The 19,744-nt window shown below is 36.9% G+C and overlaps 1 protein-coding gene across 1 annotated transcript in view; it reads right to left on the bottom strand.

The window, feature by feature from the left end:
• Positions 1-1,540: 1,540 nt before the first annotated feature.
• The window catches only part of SNRNP48 (small nuclear ribonucleoprotein 48kDa (U11/U12)), a 21,642-nt gene continuing 3,438 nt past the window's right edge, over positions 1,541-19,744 (bottom strand). The window contains exons 2-9 of the mRNA XM_008580095.1: positions 18,091-18,204; positions 17,742-17,802; positions 16,534-16,608; positions 10,687-10,875; positions 10,129-10,250; positions 5,074-5,162; positions 4,392-4,556; positions 1,541-1,738 (exon numbers count right to left, since the gene is read on the bottom strand). Of these exons, the coding sequence (XP_008578317.1) occupies positions 1,690-1,738; positions 4,392-4,556; positions 5,074-5,162; positions 10,129-10,250; positions 10,687-10,875; positions 16,534-16,608; positions 17,742-17,802; positions 18,091-18,204 (864 nt within the window). The 3' untranslated portion in view covers positions 1,541-1,689. The remainder of the gene's footprint in view (positions 1,739-4,391; positions 4,557-5,073; positions 5,163-10,128; positions 10,251-10,686; positions 10,876-16,533; positions 16,609-17,741; positions 17,803-18,090; positions 18,205-19,744) is intronic.

Raw genomic sequence — 19,744 nt, 5'->3', positions numbered from 1 at the left:
GTTTCATTTCTATTTGGAAATGAAATCTTTAATTTGGGTTTCCAATATTCAAAATATTACTATTTAGATGTGAGACTCTTTTTTTTTTTTTCCTTTTTGTCTTTTTTCGTGACCGGCAACAGATCGCAACCCTCAGTGTCGCGCCCGTACCGGACCGGGACCGGCAACGGGATCGCAACCCTCGGTGTTGCGCCTGCACCTCGCTCAGCCAGTGAGCGGCCGGTCTGTGCGTGGGATCCGAACCCTCGGCGGGAGCACCGCCACGCTCCCAAGCGGCGCACTGTAGCAGTGCGCCACTGGGCCGGCCCTGGATGTGAGACTCTTAAGACTTAATGCCAAAGTCTCACCTGAATGATTTAGCATACAATAGAATATACTATTCAGCAAGAAAAGAGAATGGACTACTGATACACAACAACATGGATCAATCTCAAAAACCTGCTGAGTGGAAGACGGCAGAGTACATATTGTAGTATTCCAATTACATGAACTCTAGAAAAGATAAACCTAGTCAAAAAGAAGATCTGTGATTGCCTGGGGTTAGAGGTAGAAGAATTGATTGGGAAAAGGTAAAAGGGAGGGACAATGGAAATATTCTATATCTTGATTGTGATGGTGGTTACACAGGTACAAATCTGTCAAAGCTCAATGAAATATACACTTAAAATGCATGCATTTTAATATAAGTAAATAGTACATCAATAAGGTTGACTTATAAAACACAAAACAACAGTATATTTTTAATAAACAATTGAAACATGAATACCTTATTTTAAAAAAAATTTTTGTATTATGGTAAAGCTAAAATGTCTCTTGATCACCCTCCAAATCCTGGTCTCCACCCTTAATCTCTTCCATCTATTCTCCTTCCCCCAAACAGTCACTGTTAATTTTTGTATTATGGTAAAGCTAAAATGTCTCTTGATCACCCTCCCAATCCTGGTCTCCACCCTTAATCTCTTCCATCTATTCTCCTTCCCCCAAACAGTCACTGTTAGGAGTCCAGTATGGATTCTTCTGGACCTTTAAAATACATATAGCCATAGAAAATATACAGTATTGTTATGCACATTTATAAAATTTATATATGTCTTTCTACAACTGGCTATTTTCACTTAGCATTATGCTTCTGAGAACTATCTGCGATAATACAGATCTAGTTTATTTCTTTTAATTCCAATACAATAATCTATCCCATGACTAGACATATTTTATTTAGCAGGCCATTCCCCTTCATATGATATTTAGATTGTTTTTCCCTATTACAATTCTCCAGTGTAGTGGTAAAGAGCAGTTACCACTGGGGTCGGCATATAGACTGCAGATGGTGTTCCAAAGGGACTTTAATCTTATCCGTAAGGTTTAATTTTTTATAAAGAGAATGTATTCATGTATAATTTATATACCTTAAGTATTTAATTTTTTTAATTAAAGAATTTTATGATGTGTAAGTTACCAAAAAGAATGAAATAAAATCAGTAAGAGGAAGCAAACATCTATTAAAACATACGGAAAGCAAAATTGTAGGGCATAATAGTATACTCAATTTGAAGCACAAGTATTTATTGAAAACTAATGAGCACTAAACAACAGGTCTTATAAACATTCCTCTGCAAAGCAATTACAATTAAAATATCAGCATACTGGTTATCATGGCATAAGCATATTAACACATGACAAATACTTCATTTATGCTTTTTGCTTTCTTCTTTTATGACTATGATGCCTTTCCCCATCCCTGAAATGAAAGGGGTGTAGAAAAAAACTATTATAAATGACGGCCATTTTAATATCAGAGCTTTAAAAAAATAATTCAATAGTAACATACTTTCATCAGACATAAACCAAGACAAATTAAAATGTGCATTTAGAACTGAACAGTGATTTATTGAGTAAATATGGAAAGTGAATTATTAAAAATTAAGAGACAAAAAAGAATTAGGGATAAGAAAAATGGATTTTTTAAACATTGGGCTTTGGAGTTCTGCTTTAAAATTAATTTTGAATATATGTAAATGATAGCTGATCAGAGAATTCACTTCAAATAGAATATTAAAGTCATAGAAAGTATTCAGAAATTGTCTGCTTTCTTCATTCTGGTTATTATCTCAACTCCACCTCAGGGGTGGTTGTCAAAGATTAGCCTTGCCATATTGACAAGTTTTCCTGCTAATATCCAATTTATCCTCTCTAAAGGAAAATGATTTCATTTTTAGATTTTGAGGATTTCTAATGTATTTAAGTCAATAGGGATTGATTAGAGATGTCAAAAATTACTCAAGTGGGAAAAGCACTAACAAACTTGAAGGAAATGAAAAAGCACAATTTCTGATAAATAATCAAGAGTTAATTTGTATAATTATAAAATATCATGAATCAAAAGGGATTACTAAGCAAATATCTCATTTTTATAAGAGAAAAACTAAATCATAGCTAATTTTCAACCTTTGAACTGAATGATAGTAAGATGAACAAAATTACCAAACCAATTAGCTTTACTAATTCCTGATTACCAGTGGCCCTGGAGAGACAGGATATCATTTGAGAGCCTATTATTTGACAAGCACAGTGCAAATAAAACTAAATAAGACATGGGCCCTGCCTTCAAGGAGCTCACAATCTAGTAGGGAGAGTAATAACTATTAAATTCAATAACAAGTATATGCTAGATAGGGTGGTGACAAATGGAAAAGATGATCAGCCGTGCTTGAATGAGTGAGAAAAGGCTTCAGGAAATGACTGAGCTGGATCTTAAAGGATGAGGGAGAGTTTACCAAGCAGGCTTTAAAAAAACTAGGCAGCAGAACACAATGTGGAAAGGCATAGATGTGGCACAGTGTGGATGAGAAATTGTTAAGTAATTCAGGCTAGCTAGAGCACAAGTTATCCATTTCATGGGGTAGTGGCAAAATACAAGAAGAGGTAGGCAGGAGCCCTGATCTTGGAAGTCTTGAGAGCCATTCTGCCTAAAGAATGTGTGGATTTTGCCACTGAAGAGTTTTAAGTGGTGAATATTCACTCTGGCAGAAGAGTAGGGATGGATTCATATGGGATAAGCTTAGAGACAAGTAAAACAATCAAAAGAACTACCACCCTTTTCCACACGAACAGCAACAGGGACAGAGAGGAGGAGGTGCATGTCAGGTATCTTCAGGGAGAAATGACAGCAATTGGGAACTGACCAGATGGTAAGCAATAAGAAAGGAGTATCTAAAATGATGACTTGATTTCTGGCTTTGGTGATTAGATAAGGCTCATCCCACTAACCAGCATAGGAATGTTGGGGAAAGAGGAGCAGACTGAGAAAAAGGGAAGTTTAGTTACAGACCTGATGAACTTGAGATCCACATAGATGCCCAGTAAGCAGCTAGAACATATGACTAGACCTCAATTGATTTAAATTTATTATTTTAGTATTACTACATCTACCTCTAGCTATGAAAATTTTACTAACAAGGGCAAAATCAAGTGACATTAAAGTTTGGATCTTCTTGCTGACCTTATATTCCCTTTAAATGAGGAATTAGCAAGAAAGAAAAAAAGAGAAAGAATGAGGGAGGAAGGAACAGAAGAAATAGATCATGGCAAACACTTTTTAACACAGTTAACTCCCTACCTAGACATTACTTTCATATGTCCTGGTTAGGAAGCAAGTAAGTGATAAAAAAGGGAAACCAATACTGTAAGAAAATAATCTAAATAATTCATTTGCAGGTGTTTTAGCTGATTCAAAGAGGTATTTAACAGGCCCAACCCGAAAGTTGTTTGACTGGTCCAGCCCCTTCCCAGAGGGTCACTGAACAGATAGAGCTTTCCTTGAGACGGTAATTAGTTACTAGCTCCTTTTGGTTTCTTCATTCCCTGGTGTTTCTCCCTCCTCAGGACTTCTGGCAGGCCTTTTTCATGGGCTTGTCCTGAGCCCTCAGAAAAAGAAATTCCTTACAATGGGGTAATAAATCTTAGGTGTCATTCAGGATAATTATGCACCCCGTAGTACTCAGCCAATGAGGAACTGGGGGGGAGGGACTTGCGCAGTAGGGAAAAAATTGCTCGCTACAGCCCTTTTTTGTGTGCCTGGTTCATCAGACATCCAATCTTACAATATCACCATTAAAGTCTGACTTCACTGTACCTCGTGTCTCTGTGTCCATCCTTTGGCATTGGACAGGTGAGGGCATTTCTCGCAAATATCCAATCATGCATGTAGAGAACTGTCACTAGAGCTCTGGTTATTTGAATTCAGATAATGAATGCTAAGAATCTTCATCAATTATTTACTCTCCTTACCTTAACTTACAATCTATTTTCTCGGCATGGTCTACAAGAAAAGGTCCTGTTCTGCTTTTTAAAGGTAAACAATTCAATGCTGAATGATGCAGGGTTAGACTCACCTCTCTTTCCTTCTTCTTGACTCATTGTTTTTATCCTTATCCTTATTTCTTTTTCGTTTATGTGGGCTCCTACTCCGGTCTCTTCTATGTCGTGAACACTCGGCATCCAAATAGCTTCCACCAGACTGTCGTGAATCTACTGAAGCTGATCGCCTTTCTTCGTTCCTGAAAAACAGAAAGAAAAGTTAATCAGTTCATTTTCCCATTGGTCTCCATTATACACACAGACATACCACCCTAAAGTGTAATATTCTATATCATACCAATCACAGGGTCTAAATACATATGCACAATCTTACATTCCATATAAGAGAGCAGTCAAAGAAACATAGCTCTTAAATGTTTTACAACTTAACTATTTCATTAATATGGTTCCCACCACACAACTTTATTTATTTTTTGTTGGCTGGCTGGCATGCAGATCTAAACTCTTAACCTTGGCGTTACAGGGCTGTGCTCTAACCAACTAAGGAACCACTGAGCCAATATGGTCCCCACCAAAAGAGTCAACGGGAGATGTCACAGAACAACTCAGGTATAATAATACTGAGCACTGATAACAAACAATTAGCATCTTGATGAATTATAGCATGTTACCAAGGGTCTTTGAAATGTTAAAATTTAACAATTACAGGTAACATTAAAAAGAGAACATTTTCACCAATAAAGACAAATGACATACTTTTCGGCATCATCGTCTGCTTTTTCCTGCTCTTCTTGCCATTGATTACTGAGTTCTTCCATGTGCACATTTATCACATCTCGAATCACCTTAGGAGAGTTAAGGACCAAATTTCAGATAAGAAAACTATTCAAAAAATTAAGATAATAAAGCTAGAAAAATCACTGCTAACAACCAATCAAATATTCATTAGAAGCTATGACAGACTGTGGAATGTGTGCAGAATATAAGAAAAGGTAATGAACTGGAATATGGATGATAAAAGAAAGTATTATAGCAACATAAAATTTTAACTATGATTATGTAAGAGAGTATCTCTATTCATAGGAAATACATACTAAGTATTTAGGGATAAAGGGCCATGATATATGTAACTTACTCTTAAATATTTCAGGTAAAAATTATGTACAGATAGAGATAGAGTGAAAATATAAAGAAAAAGAAAAAGAGTGCAAATGACAACCACATGGGCAAAATGTTAATAATGGGAGATTTGGTGAAAGGATACACAGGAGTTCTGAGTATTATTTTCAGTTTTGCAACTTATCTATATGTTAGAGAATATTTACAAATAATTTTTTTAAACCTTATAATTTAGATGACGAACAAAATATGAAACATGAAAGTGACTTCACAGATAGTTTCACAATGAAACTTGAAATCCCTTACTTGTAAGAATCATTGGAAAGTTTTTTTCTTTCCTACTTACCCATGCCATCAAGCCTAAGGCTAGTCACTGGAGAGGCACAGATGAAACTAAAATAGGAGCTTACACTACTCTCATGCCTGATTAGGAAATGTTTTAAGTAAAAAGGTATAGGGGACAAGGAGCAATCTCAGAAAGACACACTATAGTTCAGGCCTGACTGCATTTCTCTCCATCTCAAAGAAATTTCCAGTGGCTGCCAAAGTAAAACAGAACAATGTCCAAACTCCTTAATCAAGCCTTCAAAGCCATCCATGATTTTATTATATCACATAGCAGAAGGCAGCCTTCCCTTATTTTTCAACGGATATTCCCCAGACACCCTAAACTCTAACCACCCTGGATTACTCATGGGTCTCTAAAAAACTTCAGTACATGGGCCGGCCCGGTGGCGCACTGGATAGTGCGCTGCTTGGGAAGCGCGGCGGCGCTTGGTGGGGGTAGATGGGGAGAGACTGGTCAAGTTAGATAGGAGGAAAAAGTTCCGGCGTTCTACTGCACAATCAGTAGGGTGACTATAGTTAACAATAATGTATATTTCAAAATAGCTAGAAGAAAGAATTTTTTTTTTTTTTTCCTTTGACAGCTGGCTAGTTCTTGGATCCAAACCCTTGACCCTGGTGTTATAACACCACACTCTACGCGGGAGCAACACCGAGGGTTGCGATCCCGTTGCCGGTCCCCGGTCCGGTACGGGGGCAACACTGAGGGTTGCGATCCGTTGCCGGACACGGAAAAAGACAAAAGACAAAAAAAAAATTAAAAAATAAAAAAATAAAAAACTTCAGTACAGGACCTTATGTTAAGTAAAATAAGCCAGACACAGAAAGACATGTACCACATGATCTCACTCATATGTAGAATCTAAAAAAGTTGATCTCATAGAAGTAGAGAGTAGAACGGTGGTTAATAGAGGCTGGGGGTGTTGGTGGGGGTAGATGGGGAGAGACTGGTCAAGTTAGATAGGAGGAAAAAGTTCCGGCGTTCTACTGCACAATCAGTAGGGTGACTATAGTTAACAATAATGTATATTTCAAAATAGCTAGAAGAAAGAATTTTTTTTTTTTTTTCCTTTGACAGCTGGCTAGTTCTTGGATCCAAACCCTTGACCCTGGTGTTATAACACCACACTCTACGCGGGAGCAACACCGAGGGTTGCGATCCCGTTGCCGGTCCCCGGTCCGGTACGGGGGCAACACTGAGGGTTGCGTAATAACTTCGTATAGCATACATTATACGAAGTTATACGAAAGCTCTTTCAAACACCACACTCTACGCGGGAGCAACACCGAGGGTTGCGATCCCGTTGCCGGTCCCCGGTCCGGTACGGGGGCAACACTGAGGGTTGCGATCCGTTGCCGGACACGGAAAAAGACAAAAAGACAAAAAAATAAAAAATTAAAAAAATAACACCACACTCTAACCACAGAAGAGAGAATTTTGAATGTTCTCACTGCAAAGAAATGATAAACTCTTGAGGTGATGGATTTGTTACTTACCAATTTGATTCTTACACAATGTATACACGTATAGAAACATCACATTTTAGCCCCTAACAATGTACAACTATTATGTATCAATTAAAAATAAAATAAAACTAAAAAAATAAAATAACTCCTGTACTTTTATGGGCTTTTAGGAATGCTCGTCCTTCCACCTGGAAAATCTTTATCTACTACTTACCCTCCCCCACTATATTTTAATGTAGAAAACCTAAGACTGTGGGTCTAACCCAGTAGAGTGATGAGTCACACACATCTGCACTGAAATTCCAGCTCTAGCACTTCCTTAGCAGCCCTACTAGACTCTTTGTCTAGCAGCTCTACATGAACTCCTTGAAGCCCAGTCTCCACAGAACCTACCAGGCACAGGTTTGCCACACAGGAGTCAATAAGTAGACATTCCTTTAACATACCCTGCTTCTCCCTTTTCCTCCAATGCTACCTTCTCTACAAAGCCCACACTAATCTTATTTTTAAATGCCTCCTGGCACACACTTTGATTTCACCTTTCTTTTAGCACTTCACACAATTTGTATTTTGAAATGTCTGTTTCACTTGTTAAACTACTATAGAAGATCTTTGAGAGTGGGGTCTTTGCATACCCTACAGCAGTATGTTATGCACAGTAACTACAGTATGTAGTAATTTTTTGCAGAAATTTGTGAAAATTCAGGTTCTAGACCAGAGCAAACAAAAAATATGTAGGAAATGAATAAGCTAGGAATGGATGTAATGTTGAAAAAGCCACAGCCAGATATGATAAATCATTAAAAGATTTGTAAACACTGAAATACTTACAGATGAAAGATGTTTATGATCTGCTCTCAAAATTACCAAGTATGGGAGTGGGGTTATAAATAAAACAAGAGGGCCACAGGTTGATAAATGTTGAAGCTGGTGATGGGTACATAAAGTTTCCTTAGACGATGCCATCCACTTTAGCATATGTTTGAATATTTCCATAATAAAAGGTTAACCATAAAATTGTAAAGAACATTAGCAGCAACACTTAAAGTTGATTACAAGATTATGAGACAACAGAAGAAACAACTGATGAACTACCAATACCCAAAAGACTGTAAGAATCACCAAGGTAGTATGACATGGTCCTAGCACTCTACTGAGAGAGATAAGTCTAAAACACACACTGCTGTGGTTTCAATGTTTGTCCCTCTAAAACTCTTGTTGAAACTTAATGCCTAATATGGCAGTATTGAGAGGTGGGGCCTTTAAGAGGTGATTGGGTCATGATGGCTCTGCCTTCATGAATGGATTAATCCATTCATGGATTAATGGATTAATGGGTAAATGGATCAACAGGTTATCATGGGAGTGGCACTGGTGGCTTTATAAGAGGAAGAGACCTGAGTTAGCATGCTTAGCCCTCTGCTCACCATGTGATACCCTGCACTGCCTTGGGACTCTGCAGAGTCCCCACCAACAAGAAGGCCCTCACCAGATGTGGCCCTTCCCCATTCCCCTAACCTTGAATTTCCCAGCCTCTAGAACTGTAAGAAATAAACTGTTCCTTTATAAATTACCCAATTTCAGTGATTCTATTATAAGCAATGGAAAATGGACTAAGATACATATTTTAATTGTAAAAAGAACAGCATAAAATTAAACGCTAACTGTGCGGTACAGAGAATTAGTGCAATGAACCAGTGATGGCTCAGAGTCAACCAGCACCTCATGGAAATGGTGGACCTTAAACTCATCAATATTTAAAATGGCAAAAACAAAGAGCATGTCAGGTGAGAAAACAACATGTACTAGGGCATAAGGTAAGAATAAATACATGTAACCAGATATAGTTTAAGAGGCATGCTTGACTAAAGCAAAACAATTGGTAAAATGAGGCCAGATTATGGAATGCCTTTGAAATCAGAGAGAAATAAGAAATAATGTAGGAACAATAAGGGATTCAAAGAGGAAATTAAGTATAGAGCCTGGGCAAGGTCATTCATGTACCAAAAAATTCATCAACTCTATCTGCTCAATGGCATCTGAAAATAAGTCTAGCTATACACCAAAAGATTCATGTGTAAATAATTTATACCAGGATATTTCTTAAGCCAAATATTTAGGAGAGTACATAAAGCATGCTAAGATTTCTGCAAAAAGATAACAGCTAATATTTACTGAGAAATGTGTGTTCACATGCATTATCTCAATCAGTTCTCATAACAACCTATAGAATTTGCATTATTATTATAAAATGAAGAAAAATGAATTCTAAAAAACTCAAATAATGTGCCCAAGTCAAATAGCCAATGACAAACAGGAGAATCAAATCTCAAGACGAGATTTAAGGCCAAAACTCCTGCTCTTATCATGATGCGATACTACTTCCTCAGAAGCAGATATTTTTTAAGACTGTACAACCTCTTTATATAACGCTTTGTACTCTGAAAAGCCTTTTCCTGGTAAAGGGTGGGTCTGAAAGTGATGGAGCAAATACAAATCAGGTGTGACCACCATGAAGCCTCTTTCAGAAAACCTCCAAGGGGGCCGGCCCGGTGGCGCACTGCTATAGTGCGCCGCTTGGGAAGCGTGGCGGCGCTCCCACCGAGGGTTCGGATCCCCCATACAGACTGGTTCCCGCTTACTGGCTAAGCGAGGCGCGGGAGCAACACCGAGGGTTGCGATCCCGTTGCTGGTCCCGGTCTGGTACGGGGGCGACATTGAGGGTTGCGATCCGTTGCCGGACACGGAAAAAGACAAAAAAGAAAAAAAAAAAAAGAAAACCTCCAAGGAACTGTGGAAATCCATAGAACAGATTTAGAACTATATAAGGGAAAAGATTTTTGCTCATAGCAAAGCTCCACAAGATTATGTAAAACTCACCTCAGTATATGATTTCTTGGTTATGTGAACATTCTTAGCTCTATAGGACTGGCGTCTTCTTTTATAATCTCTCACTTCCGCCAAGATTTCAAGGTAAGATTTTGGACTTTTTCGACTATTATCTAATAAAAGAATAAAAGAAAATTATTATATCCTTAGGAACTTTAAAATTCTTATGAATTAGCAGGTAGGAATAATACAATTATCCTATACTTCAACATGTTTCAAGGTAGCACACAAAAACATTCTAAAAATTCTACATTATAAATATACAAGGGTTAAGTTTTATTTTCCTCTTCTCCAGCCATTAGTTGAATGTAAGTGTTTCAGTAACTGCACAGTTCTAAGTAACAATCTTACAGAAAAAAGGTATGCTTAATGTAAAAGCCAGAATAAAGCTTCATGCACTGAGTAAATATCTTAATATATATGATAATATCAGATGATACAAAACCATCCTACTCCAACTCATTTTGGCCTGACAGTTGAATCATATTAATAACACTCACAAGATGGAATGACAATTAAAAAATGTAAACTATGATATTCATCTCAAACCTTGATTGACTTTGGCAGCCAAGTCTACAAAGAGATCACTGTCATTTTCAATGATTTGAGAATCAGAGCGCTTTTTCTTTGTCTCTTCAAGTACAAAATCATAGAGGGCAAGACGATCAGCTTGGGTTAGATCACAAACAAACCGTTTGTGATTTAGAGGAACTTCAACAGGCAGTGAAGAATAAATCCCTAAAGTAAAAATAAAACCACAAGAATAAACAATACATGAAGCATTGTGGACTTAAAATCTACTACTTATCTTTAAACATTTGCTGAAATAATACAATATTAACAGAAACTATTTTTTTACAGTAATCCCTAAATATACAAAATACCAATCCACGCAATAAATGGTAAACAATGACTCTGTCCTGAATACTATATCCACAGAAAGGATGTATTGTGGATGTTCACTATTCTCTCCGAGAACGTTAAGATAGATCCCATGAAGGCAGGTAGTAATAACCATACCAGACAATTTGCTCATAAGAAAACCTTTTGGGTAACAATTTTTAAAAGGCTTCTCACATTACAAAAATAGTTGTCTGTCTTTCTGTTTATATTCTTTTCCCCATATGAGCTAAAAGAGTGCTTTTAATAGGTAATACACATTATATACCTTTTGAAAAAGCTATGGAAATATAAAAAATGTGTAAAAAATGTCTTTTTTTGTATGAAACGTCAGACTAGATGATCAATATTTAAAATACATCCCACTTGTGCGAGACTTAAAACTAGGGGCCAAAAAACAATAAGCAGAAATCTCAAACTTCTGCCAGACCAGAGACAGACAGATTAAATTGAAACTAAACTCATTTTAATTTCCTGAGAAGAAAACATATTTGCTTAACCAAACTCACTGAAAAAAGTTAACAGCAGTATCCCCCGATACTTAATAGAACTTTCTAAAATCTGGTCATTAATGAAAAAAAGTAAATACAATACCTTGATACGATGTATTAAACACTGAAGAAAATTTGTTTTGAAATTCAAATTTTCTCAAAGAAATTTAAAAAATGACTGTAACTGTAAATAAAACAATTTATAACAATTTTTTCTAGACTTCATTATTTCCTAACGTAAACAAAGAACATGAGCTACTAAAAGAATCCTTTAGTGTTTGCTAGCTTATCCTACAGTAATAACAACTCTGGTTCATAGAACAACGTAAAATCAGTAGCTCTTCCCAGATACTTATATTTGATAAAGTCTAACCTCATTAACTATTAGTAAAGAGGCAAAAGAAGAATTCAAATAAGAGCATACTATGAACTAAGCATTACAACAAAAAAAGAGATGACTATAAGTGTCTACGAATTGAGAGCTACACTGAATCTGATGCTGTAAGTTAACAGCTACAGATACATGGCCGTTTTTACTAGTCAAATGGTTTTAAATTAGTGGGGAAGTCATCCCTTTCAAGTCAAGCAATTTTACTCTAACTGGGATGGTTACTAGGCAAAGCCCTTTTATGTAGCCAGGTGTTAAAGATATTTAAGTTTATAACATGAGATTATAAAAAGTTAGCCTTGATAAGCCTAATTTCTTTGAATATAAAGTATAAAAATCTGGTAGAAAAATACGATTAGAAAACAATGATGCATTACAACCAAGCTTCACATAAATTTTTGTCTGTTGCTTTTAAACAAAGAAACATAATTTCCTCCTTAAAATATTTTGAAGTTTTCTTTGAATTATTCATCTTAAATTTCTTTATGGTAAAGATCAATACTTAAATTCAACCAAAATTCCAAATCAATACTATGATATTTTGACAGCCATTAAGATAAAGTTTAGAAATTTGAGTGATACTTTTAAAAGGATATCATTTGCAAAAGGATACTGCATATCTTTAAATAAGGAGTACATTCAGGTTCCTAATTCCTCTTTATACTCACCCCAATTACTGAAAAAGAAAAAGTACAGGAAAAGTTAAGCAACAAACTGCATTCAAATCATTCAGAACATAAATATTTTTGATTTTAAAAAAAAGGATAATCACTTAAATAAGTTTACATTTACAGAAAATGTAAATTTTCAAAATACAAGTCTATAATTTCAAGGTATATCTGAATGTGCTGTAATCATAATAATTCTGTGACCCTTTATCTGCCTCTTTTTGCAGTATTTTTTAAATTGTGGTAAAATACATATAACATAAAATTTACCATTTTAACCATTTTTCACTTTACATCAGAGGTATTAAGAACATTCAAACTGTTGTGCAACCATCACCTCTATCCATCTCTGGAATTTTTTCATCACTCCAAATTGAAACTCTAATCTACTTTTTTAAAAACCCTAATTCTCATGCTTCCTTGTTAGTCATTTTTACCACCACAGGGCATTTTATTTTATTTATTTTATTTTTTTTTTTCCTTTTTGTCATTTTTTCGTGACTGGCAACGGATCGCAACCCTCAGTGTCGCGCCCCTACCGGACCGGACTGGGACCAGCAACGGGATCGCAACCCTCGGTGTTGCACCCGCACCTCGCTCAGCCAGTGAGCGGCCGGTCTGTATGTGGGATCCGAACCCTCGGTGGGAGCGCCGCCGCGCTCCCAAGCGGCGCACAGTACCAGTGCGCCACCGGGCCGGCCCCACCACAGGGCATTTTAAACATATGACATACAACATTAAATACTAATAAAAGGTACTGTCTCAAAGATACAATTTAGAATTTTAGGGAGAATTCACAGAATCAATTCCCTAACATTAGAGATAAAAATTTAAGGTCCTTAGAAGAAATATGACTTGCCCAAAGTCTCTCAAGTAGTAGAAACCGATCAGCTTTAAAGCCATTCTACCCTGTCTCTCTAAGGTTCTTTTATAGTACACTGACCTTCAAATCATAGCCATGACTCTAATACACTTCATGAAACTGAAATACAGCAACTTGAATATTTAATATTGAAGGAAAAATATGTATCACTAAATAAAATGATTGTTTATGACTGAAATTAATATCCTGGTATAAAATTAACCAAACTAACTATATCTGAAAATAAGTATGTAGACTTAAATGGTTGTTCAAGCTTTCACAAAGGTTAATAGACTAAGAATTCTACATTGAGTTTAGGCCTGACATGACTAATGAAATGAAAACATATCTACAACCTCATCAAAAAACTTATGTTTTAGTGCATAACAAACAAAATATTAATTAAATGGGAAAATGTAAAATATTTCATGTTAGTCATTCTTTCTTCAAAGTAAGAAGATAAAGAAATTCTTATCCAGGGGTAAAAAGTTTAAAAATTCCTAAGACATAAGTGGGTCAGAAAAATAACCTCTACTGAGAAACTGCAGAACTCTACACAGGATTTTTAAAAAGTTTTAAAAAGAGGGTTTACATGGGCCGGCCCGGTGGCGCACTGCTATAGTGCGCCGCTTGAGAGCGTGGTGGCGCTCCTGCCGAGGGTTCGGATCCCACATACAGACCAGTTCCCGCTCACTGGCTGAGCGAGGCGTGGGAGCAACACCGAGGGTTGCAATCCCGTTGCCGGTCCCGGTCCGGTACGGGCGCGACACTGAGGGTTGCGATCCGTTGCCGGACACGAAAAAAGACAAAAAGGGAAAAAAAAAAAAAAGAAAAAAACAAAGTAACACTTTGCTTTTGCAAAGAATACACTCAGTGTTCAAATCTGCCCTATTACCCAGTTATATAATAAAAAACTTAGTAACCAAATGGTAAACAATTTTTAAATAACATATAAAAAACTCTCACCCGTTTCATTATCTTCACATTGCTTTCTGCACATGAATTTTCACTTAGACAACAGTAGCTACCAATTATTGGAGCTAGGGCTATTTTAGCATTCATTATCTCTGTTCCTCTAAACTCTATGAGATAGTTTTATATTACAGGTAAGGAAACGAAAACTCAGAGAAGGTGTCATTTATGCAAGGCCAAACAGCTAATGTTTTTCTCTAAAATAGGCTTACACAAAGTAGAATAAACAATGAACAGCACTGACAGTAGCAGTGAGTACGTACAGATTTTAAGGCTGTGATATTCTTCCACTTAATCATGATAAACATAATAATAAATATATTTGAGCAACATCTAGAATCCTAGACTATAAATTTCACGATATGTAGAGTTTCTAACAGAAAATAAAACTCAGTTCAGTTTGTGCCAAAATGCAGAACTTGGTTTTGGATCCAGCTTTGCTATTATCTAGCAGAGGCGAGTTACTTCACTTTTGTGCACCTCTGTTGCTTCACCTAATATGGAGGGGAAAAGGCTTGTCCAACCTATCATAAGTTTGTTGTGGAAGAGAAATAAAATACATAAAAGAGCTTTGAAAAAAGAACCTTCTAAAATATAAAAATACCTTTAGACAAACACACCAAAATATTATCATATCTTTATCAGGCAGAGCATTTTTTTTCCTTTTCTGTAAAATGCAGACATTAGATTAGATGATCTCCAAGTTCTCTTAAAATAAATTCAGTAAATCTTATCTAAACAGTTAAGAGTCAATAAAGTACTATAAGTATTAACCCCTCCAAAAACCAAAAACCTCTATTTTTTTATTGGCCCATTAACGAAACAGGAAAAGATGAGAGTTAAATGTCTCTCTCAAAGAAAAAAATTCGGGGGCCTAGCCCATGGTGCACTCAGGAGAGTGCGGTGCTGGGAGCGCAGCAGCACTCCCGCCCCCGGGTTCAGATCCTATATAGGGATGACCGGTGAGCTCACAGCGCTCACTGGCTGAGCGCGGTGTGGCTGGTCGCAAAAAGGACAAAAAAAAAAAAGAAAAAGAAAAAAATTTGGAATTTAGCTGACAGGCACAAAAGTGGTAGCTTCATAACAGGAAATACAGGAAATGTGCCCCTGGCTGTTGTTAGGAACCAGTGTAATAGAGACAGGCTAAGGTAAGATGGTCTTCCTTCTGAAGCCACCATGCAACATAGTCCAGTTATTGGCTTAGAAAAATGTTTAATAAAGACCTTGAACTTCAACAAGGGAGAAAACCAACCATGACTATGCTCTGGTGAATGTAATTCGGCTAGGAAAAAAAAGTGAGGAAAAAAAGGTAAGATGTCCAGAGAAAGCTACCTTTCAAAGAAAGATTCAAAGAAGACAACTCAGAAGTCGTTATGAGAGGAGCTGGTCATGCTTTGGCTAGATGTCATACCTAGGTTCTGAAATCTAAACTCTTATTAACTTGTTTACTTCCCTGTTTTTGGTGGATTAAATTTTCTTTCAATTTCCTAATACCTTATGCTTAAAAATACAATCTGTTGAAGTTCCAGGCAGAAACTCTTTAACTCAGCCCCAACGTTAAGCATGAAATGATCCACAAACCCACTGAAATTATATGTAAAACACTGTGCTTGTGCTTTTTTCTGAGGAGGCGATCCCTAGCATTCACCATCTCAAAGGGATCCAATATCCAAAAAGATTAAAACTAGTTTCTTTTAGCCTAAGCCTTTCCTTTTATATCGCATTTCAACATTCTCAAGAGAGAAAATCTCAGGGTAAGATAGTCATCCAAATAGCATTTACTTACTAAATAATAATTTTTAAAAAATTATCCACAAGGCAATCTCACCTATTACATAATTCAAAAGAATGAACCCTTAGCTAAGCTAGTATCCTAGTGAGATACTAGTGTATCTGAGCAGGAAACATCTTAACAAATGAAGTTTAAATGTAAAATGTTTAAATGTTTTAAATGTTAATTTAAAAGTTTAAAAATTTTAAAGTTTAAGTGTTAAATGTAAAACAACTTTTCCAAGTCACTGTTTTCAAAAGGTTTTTCTTGAACAAAATTAGTAACGTGCTTGTGGGAGAAAAATAATTTGATTCATTAATTAGCTCAAACTATGTTGCACTTACTTTGATTATAACAATCACCATCTTTTCCAACTGCAGTTCTAGCTTGCTTAATTATCTGGAATTGTGAGTCCTTATCTGAAAAAAAAAAAAATCCATAAATACAATATGAATCACCAGTGTCCACAATTAAAATGACTTGTTTCTAATCCAAGCTCTTTGGGCACACTGACAAACTTTCCAGAACCCTAAGACAGAAAACATCCTATTTGCTACCTGTGTAATCTGAATACAGAATTCTTTCAGATCTACCTGGAGCCCAGTAGGTAACCAGCCTCAGTTTCAAAAACACTATAATCAGGCATACAATGGTAGTAGCTACAAATTTTAGTGACCAATAATAGTTACCATTTCTTGAAGTTTAGCTAAGTGTCAGACACTATTCTAAGTATATTACATCTACTGTTTAATCCTTACAAAGTGCTATTATAATCATCCACATTTTATAAAGAAATTTAAGCAACAAACACGTTAATTACCTTGCTCAAAGTCACCCATCTGTTAGTGACAAAACCAAGAGTTGAATCCGGGCATTGTTTCCAGAGCCTAAGACTTTAACCTCTAGATATGCTGTGAATACCTGGAACACATTTCCATCCTCAGTCTTACCTTCAACCTCTCTTGTGTGTTCAGATTTTTGTTATAACCAAGAAGGAAGGCATCTATCCCACTTACAAAACTTTGCAGGATTTTCATTACCTATTACTATAAGCCTAAATTTCAGATTATGTCAACTATTTTCATTGTACATTAATCAATACTACATTCTCTTAAGGTACTAAATGCCCTTCTTAATCATAAGCATATTATAAAATCCATTCTTGGGGCCGGCCCGGTGGCGCACTGCTACAGTGCACCGCTTGGGAGTGTGGTGGTGCTCCCGCCGAGGGTTCGGATTCCAAATACAGACCGGTTCCCGCTCACTGGCTGAGCGAGGTGCGGGCGCAGCACCAAGGGTTGCGATTCCAAATACAGACCGGTTCCCGCTCACTGGCTGAGCGAGGTGCGGGCACAGCACCAAGGGTTGCGATCCCGTTGCCGGTCCCGGTCCAGTACGGGCGCGACACTGAGGGTTGCGATCCATTGCCGGACACGAAAAAAGACAAAAAGGGGAAAAAAAAAAAAATCCATTCTTTTCATAATTCAAAAACAAAAAATCAATACTTATATTAAGATATTTTTAATTTTTAATCTAATAACTTAATACTTACTCAAAGTAATTGAAGGTATTTTCACATTTTCATAGAAAAAATCAGGATTATACATTTCATCCTAAACAGTAAAAAAAAAAAAAATCTTAGTGTTTTTAAGTATCAGATAATTGACTATTTTAAGATTTGACATGAACTAATGATTTCATTAGTACCATTTAAATATTTCTCACAGTATTTATCTCAAAATATTTCACAAAAATTTGCGAAATTAGGCAAGTGCCATCCTACCCGACAAATAAGGACTATTAATTTCATGTCAGAAAACTTCATGATATACCTTCCAAATATTGTGTTTGTTAATGCATGAATTACACGACATATATATAATACAGTAAATATACGATACCTCTTCTTCTTTGGTATAGCCTAGTTTCCTCAATCTACAAGATACCATGTGCTTTGCTAAAGATGACTTAGGCATGTGATGATTGGAATCATAAGGACATATCACAACTTCATCCTATAAAAATCAAAAAGAAGCAAAGAAAAAAGGTATTTAAAGAAATAATTATACTGTTAAATGTTTACTACTTGATTAAGTACCAGTATTATCCAGTACCTCCTCTTCTGCAGGCCTCTTTCAACCCCCATGTGGGGGTGTGTATTAAAAAAAACAACTCCCAAACCCCCACACCCACTTAAAGCCTCTGCCCTCTCTCCAGACCTTCAAAACCTAACTTTGAAAAATTTGTTTACTCACTGTCTTAACCTCACCTACAGCCATTCCTCATCCACTGCCATCACTCCACTAAAACCAGCCAATAGGTTGCTAACAACCTTCTTACTACTAAAGCCAAAGAACATGTCATAGTCCTTACATTTGAACTCTTGGAAGGTCACACTGCAACTGTCCATTTCTGTCATCCTGATACACTATTCATGTTCTTTCTACTTCTCTGGCTTCTTCTCCTTGGTCTCCTCTAAAGATCTGTCTTCCTTGCTCTACTTGTCCCCCTTTAAATGTTAGTGTTTCATGTAGGTCTAACCAGTGACCTTTTGCCATGCTTACTGGAAGATCTCACGGTTTCAATTCACTGAGATGACTAGAGATGACTCCCCCAAATCTAGATCTTTAGACCTTGTTTCTCTCTTGAATACCTTCTACCAAAGACACTAAAAATTCAACATGAACAAAAATAAATCCATTATATTCATGGTCTCCTAACCGTCATACCTGTTTCTCTTGTGCTGCCCTATTTCAGTAAAAGGTCTCACTTGCTCAAGGAAAAACTGCTGCTTCTCCCTCACCACCCATATCCAATAAGTCACCTGGTCCTGTCAGTGTTACTCCTAAATATCTCTGAAATCCTTCCACGTACTCCATTCCCACTGCCACTCCCTCAATTCAGGACACCATCTTCTCTCTCTGGGATTACAACAGCCATCTCCTAACTGTTCACTCTCTTTGTTCCCAGTCTTGCTGCCCTCCACTCCATTCTCCGCACTATAGACTAGTGTGAATCTCAGCTCTGCCATTTACTGGCTGTACGAAACTGAACAACGCACTTAACTTCTCTTTGCCCCAGTTTCCTCATCTATAAAATAGGAATAACAGCAGGACTTTTCTCATAAAGCTATTATAGAAATTAAATTATACATGAGTTTATACACATAAACCAATTTGAATGGGGCCTGATACATAGCAAGTGTTCCACAAATACAAGTAATTATTATTTTATTAAAAGGCTAATAATACGATTATGATATGCCCTGGCCTCCCTCATTTAAAAAATAAAATACATCCATGCCTCCCTCATTTAAAAAAAAAAAGTTAGGGCTGGCCCAGTGGCACACTGGAGAGTGCGCCGCTTGGGAGCGCGGTGGCGCTCCCGCCGCGGGTACTCTCCCGTGTGAGCCATGGGGTCGGCCCTAAGTGTCCAATTTTAAGGCAGAGAAAAGTGAACTGCTGAACTCTGAGCTGTCAGACACAGAGGCTGGGGCAATTGCGGAATCCACGTGACACATGACAAAACAAACCGTGCACCCCTCTGCGAGCAGCA

Source organism: Galeopterus variegatus, unplaced genomic scaffold (genome assembly GCF_000696425.1).
Source record: "Galeopterus variegatus unplaced genomic scaffold, G_variegatus-3.0.2 Scaffold2016, whole genome shotgun sequence".
NCBI classification, from domain to species: domain Eukaryota; kingdom Metazoa; phylum Chordata; class Mammalia; order Dermoptera; family Cynocephalidae; genus Galeopterus; species Galeopterus variegatus.
The sequence above is the reverse complement of the archived record's forward strand: the minus strand, read 5'-3'. Positions and strand labels throughout refer to the sequence as shown.